Here is a 6,255-nt window from a genome sequence, read left to right as displayed (position 1 = left end):
ACCAACTTTGTTTATTTCTTCGAAAGTCTTCGGATGGTTGCATTCAAATACTAGTTGTAATTGTTCCTGAAAAGCCCCCCAAAAAGCCACGCGAGGGCGATATAGTACTACATAAATGTCATAAATGTTATCAAGGTAGATCAAAAGAGTGCTCCTGATAAAGAAAACAAATCCAAACGAATGCTTAAGACACTGCCACGCAGTGTCACGTCATGCACGACCTGAGACGTTGGGTTGGGAAAGTGCGGGAAAATACGACAGGGTCCACGGGGTTGCCTCACGGAATTATGTTCTACAGAACTGGAGTGGACGTCTGAATTACGCCCCTAGTGTTTAACGGTTGAACCTTTCTCCATGTTTTCCCTAGACTGTAGGCTCCGCCTATAGCCCTCGCGAATCCCTGTTCCTCTATCAGTGATGTTTCTACAGGAGGGGGGAACGAGTTTGTCTCAGTTGTAGGAACCAGTGAGTGAACGAGGTCCAGAAACAGACAGCCCGTGCTGCGATCCCGGAGAGGCGATGATGGCGGCGGCTGTAGAGAGAGGAGGGGTACGAGCCGCCTTCTTGAATCCAGGCAGCGGTGGTGGTGGCGGCGGACCAGCCCCGATGCTTGTCCCCGCTGCTCCCGGAGCCCCGTCTGGGGCTGCTGGTTCGGGTTCAGCTTCGGGAGGTTCGGGTCCCATGCCTGTGCCTATGAACCTCTTTGCAACATGGGAAATAGACCGTTCGTCTCCGAGCTGTGTTCCGAGGTAGGACAAGTTGCCTTATGTCTGCTTTGTTGTACCAGCGTGTTTGCTGAATTTGAAATAGACTATTGTTCCCCTGGGTGGATGTTGTTCTGGTGGATTTGGCCAACATAGAAGAAGCGGGCAAGTAGTCCTGCCTGACCTAGCTAGCTAATGGCATTGCATGTGCGGTTTAACTGGTGTGTGCTACAATATCAGAAACGTTACATGGCAAAGCTGGTGCCTTGTCACACTTGTAATTTGCATGCTCATTTTGGCGTGACTGTTTAGCCAAATCACGAAGTGGGTAGCGTTATGCACTAGTTTAAGACTCAAAGGAAAATCCGTTCTTGTTTACCAGATAGTCAGAGTTTGCATGTTTGTTGACATGCACGCCATCGCTAGCTGCGTCCGAAGTTTGTATTTAGGCATTAACCTTTGAGGCTATACCAACGGAATAACAGCCTAGCTTGTAGCCATAACGGTTGTCGCGAATAGCAATTGTTATGGTGTAACGTTAATGTTCTCAATATCGCTCTATTGTTTATAATGTGAAGTGGTGTACAGTTTATGTTATTGTTTCAATCATGTGGAGAGTCGACGGTGACTGACCTATTTCGCATGCCGCTATGATAACATGCCATCGCCCTCTTTTCTTTTCTGTCGATTCTTCGTGGTCAGTGATTTTCAACAGGTTATGATCTCATACAAGTTTGGGCACAATTTTAACAAACACCAGCTGTTATTTTACAGTAAATCACTTTACACCCGCTCACCGCTCTCTTTTAAGCGGTAAGCTAATCTTTGTCCGGTGTCACGATACGTGTTCTGTGGCAGTAGTTGTATGGCAGCAGCTCCGTTAGCAGTCAATGAAGCTGCCTCGGGAATTGCGTCTAGCTAGTGGAGTGCTCCAATAACCCAGAAAGCATGGTATTGCCTATTGAGCATGGGTTCAACCGGGGTCGAGTATCCGCTAGCCTACTTGGTAGCCATAGGATTAGTTGCTATAGCAGATATGATAAATGGTGTATAATTCTGCGATTTGGTCATAGCTTTGATAGGGCACTTCTAAACAAGGTACCCGAGGTTGCAAGTTGCGAGTCCATGTCAGAGCCGAAGGCAGAAAGTTGTTCGCTGTTTTGACCAAATAGGACCTCTTGAACAGAAACCAGCCTTTTCAGTCCAAAAACACCTAATTTTATGCAGTGACAACGTGTTTCGCATCGGCAACTTAATTTTTTTTTCATTATCGCCTCTAATAAGTTTGCCACATTTCCATTAGGCTTAGTCAATTTGCGCTGTGGTACGTAACAGATTTAAAGTCGTTAATTAGGTAGCAGTTTATGGGTTTTTACAGTGGATGCAAGTGTGTATTTGACTCGTGATGCTGCTGTTCTTCTTGCATGCAAACGTGTTGGCAGATGTTAATTACAGGGTTATATGCAAAGCGGTGGGCAGGGAGAATTTCCCTGACTGATAAGAGGTTTATATGTCACATTTTGTTTGTGTTGTTCTGTTTTTGTTTATGACTAAGAGCAGAGATGCTCGCCTCGTGGCTTTGTTGTAGACCTGAGAAATCTCTTTTTGTCGTCCCATTTGCATCATGTGATCCACACACACACACACACACACACACACACACACACACACACACACACACACACACACACACACCACACACACACACACCACACACACACACACACCACACACACACACACACACACACACACACAGGTGCATACTAGAGACACTAATCCATGTACAGAACAGAATATGGATACATTCAAGAGTACAAAAATATACACACGTACACACACACACACACACACACACACACACACACACACACACACACACACACACACACATGTACTCTCATTTGCATGCACACACATGCATGCATATTCTTTCCCTGACAGAACACACTCGAGGCACACGCCGCTTCCATTCACATTCAGCAGCAGACAATACAGGCCATAGCACATAATGAGGTCAACCCTTGAGCCACGAGTGTATCCACTACCTTTCATAAAGGCGTGAGAGCCTGCACTGACACAATGCCTTATAGACATACATGTGTAATGTATACGTGTAATACTTATCACCATAGAGTGCTACTACTTAAGTATTAGATGTAAAGATAATATAGTAGTATAATAGTATAATAATAATATAATATATAATCTAGTATTACAAGTGTTACTTGTCTATATAGCATTGTCTAATACATTGTATCTATCTATATATATATATATATAACAAGAGAGCGGGATATATATATTATGGTACTTCTTGGAGCCACGGTGGACCAAAGACAGTGCTAAACCTCAGCAACTGATGTCTCAAAACAAGGCTTGTCCCATAGCAGCGGAAGAGAGTACTGTGTGATATAGGCCTTATCCCCGACCTCAGGACTCAGATTGGCATACTCAGTGTGATTCCATCGGTTCCATTGAAGACCCTAGTAGACTGAAGCATCAGCAGGTAGCAGGTCTAGGGTGGGTTTGTGAATGTGAGAAAGCACAGAGCTATCAGTGACTTATCCGGTGGACGACTGCTGTGCTTCTGCCAAATGCGAGACCTAGTTAGAGACTCAGTCTGGGTGATGGCTCATGAAAACAGATCTCACAGTGAGTAAGAAAAAATGGCACTCAAATGTTTGGTTGAGGATGATCTGGTGAGTTATGAAAATTAGGCAACTATCTCAGAGACACTACAAAGAAAAGCCTAATTTTAACCTCCTGAAGCCTAAATACTTTTCCTAAGATGACAGTTTCAGCAGTTTTCAGCATGTCATAAAGTAGGATCGTACTTTATCATTAATGGCCAGTATTTTGCAAGTCAGTATTGTTTAGCCTAATGGTGTTTGATGGTGGCACTCAAACAGACTGGCACACACTCCTATAAGTAAAGCATATGAAATATGCTTTGACCGTTGCTTTTTTTTTGGATTGTTGAACCTGTATGAGATTGTAGGCAAGAACATTTTTTGTCCAAGTGCTGGTTGGGTATCGCAACCATGACCTTTGCCTTGCTCAACCGGTTGGGCCACAGGAACACCCATAACACGGCCAGGTCTCCAGACACCATCTAGTAGACCTCTAGCAGCACTTGATGCTTCTCTCAGCACTCTCCTGCCTTGTGCTGTGCTGTGCCCTGTGGCGCCACTGATCCCTACTGGGATTCTCTGGAACCTGCATCACTCTCTCTCTCCTGCTCTCTTGTACTCTCTCTCTCTCCCTCTCTCTCTCTCCCTCTCTTCGTCATCCCTATCTCTCTTGGGCCAACTCTCTCTCTATCTCTCTCTCTCTCCCTCTCTTCGTCATCCCTATCTCTCTTGGGCCAACTCTCTCTCTATCTCTCTCTCTCCCTCTCTCCGTCACCCCTATCTCTCTTGGGCCAACTCTCTCTCTCTATCGCTCTCCTGTTCTCTCTTTCTCTCTCTCTCTCTCTCTCCCTCTTTCTCTCTCCATATTAAAGCTCAAGCTGAGTGTCGCGTTGCCACCTGACGGACCTCTGGGGCACAGGGGAGAGATTAATCATCACAGCCCAGATGTGACTTCCCTGGCTTGGGCACGATGAGCGGGGAAGAGCCTCTCTCTCTCTCTCTCTCTCTCTCTCTCTCTCTCTTTCTCTCTCTCTCTCTCTCTCTCTCTCTCTCTCTCTCTCTTCTCCCCCTCCCCACTGATGATCCTCTGGGCCTGCCCAGAGGTCCTCAATCATGAGCGGCGTGTGTGGACGACATAGGCGATCGAGGGGAAGGCCTGGAGAAGAGGGGGATTCATTCTTACTTTTTCTTCTCTTTTCTTTCTTTTTTCTTTCCATTCAGACTGAAATCTCTTCCTATCTGTTTGTGAACAGTTACTCAATCACTGACCTTCTTTTCCCTTTTAAATATTTACCCTTTACTAGTCTAGTCATGTTGCTGACCTTTTTACAACCAAATTAAGCTACAGTACAATGAAGTACATTGTATCAGTATATGATACAAGCATAGCATAAATATGCTCCCTCGGAATCAAACCCATGACCTTTGTTAAGGTCAAGTGCTTAACAGAAGCTTTTATCCACATGGGTCCATTTGTGAGGTATTTCATCCAGCCCGCCGGTCTCCCATCCCCAGGGTAGTGAGTTCGAGTCCGTAGCGGGACTCTGCTTGTGTACACAATGCAGATTACATCCCTTTGATCCAAAGCAACTTTCTTGCTTACCTTGGTGTGGTTAACAGCGTGCTCTGCTAGTTCAGCTACAGGAAAGGTACAGGCTGCCACATGGAGTAATAGTCCAGGGAAATTCTGATCGAGTTGGAGCAGTGTGTGTCCAGAGGCGTGAGAGGGAGAGGGAGAGGGAGAGGGAGAGGGAGAGGGAGAGGGAGAGAGAGAGGGGAGGGAGAGGGAGAGGGAGAGAGAGGGAGAGTGAGAGTGGTGATATTTAAAGGCCAGCGGAACTCTGCAGAGCAGGTCCAGCCTTAGGCCTCGCTTTCCCTCAGATGGCCCCTTGCTAAAAAGAGACGAACAGAGAGAAAGAAAGAGAAGGAGAGAGAGAGTGAGAGAGAAAGAGGGAGGGGGGGATGCAGGGCAGAGGAGAGACAGGACATGATCATAGATGTTGCGCATTTATTTTGGTCATTTGTTTGTTTGTTTTTTTATAGCTGTGTGTGCCATCTTTGTACACAAACAGACATAGAGGAGAGAGAGTGTGAGGGAGAGAGCTTATTTAAACTTACTTTTATATCTTCATAGCATCTTTACACATATGCAATCACACACACTCGCACAGACACACACACACACACACACACACACACACACACACACACACTGAAGAGGGTGAGAACTGTACATTTGGCTCATAATAGAGGTTTATAGTTTGACAGCATTTTTCTATATCCACAGAAGAAAGGGAAAGATTGAGAAAGAGAGAGCGAGTGAGAGGAAGAAGGCAAGGGGAAGAGGGAGGGTTCTTGCACCGAGGGGTTACACCAATTTCCCTCTCTCCCCTTCCCTTGGCCAGAGGAGAGATCCGCAGGGGCCCACAAACAGCTCCAGCGCTCCTCTCACCAGCATGCCCAAAACACCACCAGCAGGCAGGCAGCCTCATGCTGCATGCGCTCAAGGTCAGGGAAGGGCAAAGCAGTTCCGCACGAGAGGGAGTTTTGTGTGAGTGCACTGGGAATGTTAAAACTACGGTAACTACAATCAAGCTGGGTGTGTGGTAGCGGTGACGACAGCTGGGTGTGTGGTAGCGGTGTGGACAGCTGGGTGTGTGGTAGCGGTGTGGACAGCTGGGTGTGTGGTAGCGGTGTGGACAGCTGGGTGTGTGGTAGCGGTGTGGACAGCTGGGTGTGTGGTAGCGGTGTGGACGGCTGGGTGTGTAGTAGCGGTGTGGACGGCTGGGTGTGTGGTAGCGGTGTGGACAGCTGGGTGTGAGGTAGCGGTGTGGACAGCTGGGTGTGTGGAAGCGGTGTGGTAGCGGTGATGACAGCTGGGTGTGTAGTAGCGGTGTGGACGGCTGGGTGTGTGGTAGC

At 47.1% G+C, this 6,255-nt stretch overlaps 1 protein-coding gene across 1 annotated transcript in view; it reads left to right on the top strand.

The window, feature by feature from the left end:
- The first annotated feature begins 344 nt into the window (after positions 1 to 344).
- The window catches only part of LOC105909908 (phosphofurin acidic cluster sorting protein 2-like), a 93,498-nt gene continuing 87,587 nt past the window's right edge, over positions 345 to 6,255 (top strand). The window contains 1 exon segment of the mRNA XM_042703420.1: positions 345 to 749. Within this exon segment, the coding sequence (XP_042559354.1) occupies positions 520 to 749 (230 nt within the window). The 5' untranslated portion in view covers positions 345 to 519.

Source organism: Clupea harengus, chromosome 24 (genome assembly GCF_900700415.2).
Source record: "Clupea harengus chromosome 24, Ch_v2.0.2, whole genome shotgun sequence".
Classification (NCBI taxonomy): domain Eukaryota; kingdom Metazoa; phylum Chordata; class Actinopteri; order Clupeiformes; family Clupeidae; genus Clupea; species Clupea harengus.
The sequence above is the reverse complement of the archived record's forward strand: the minus strand, read 5'-3'. Positions and strand labels throughout refer to the sequence as shown.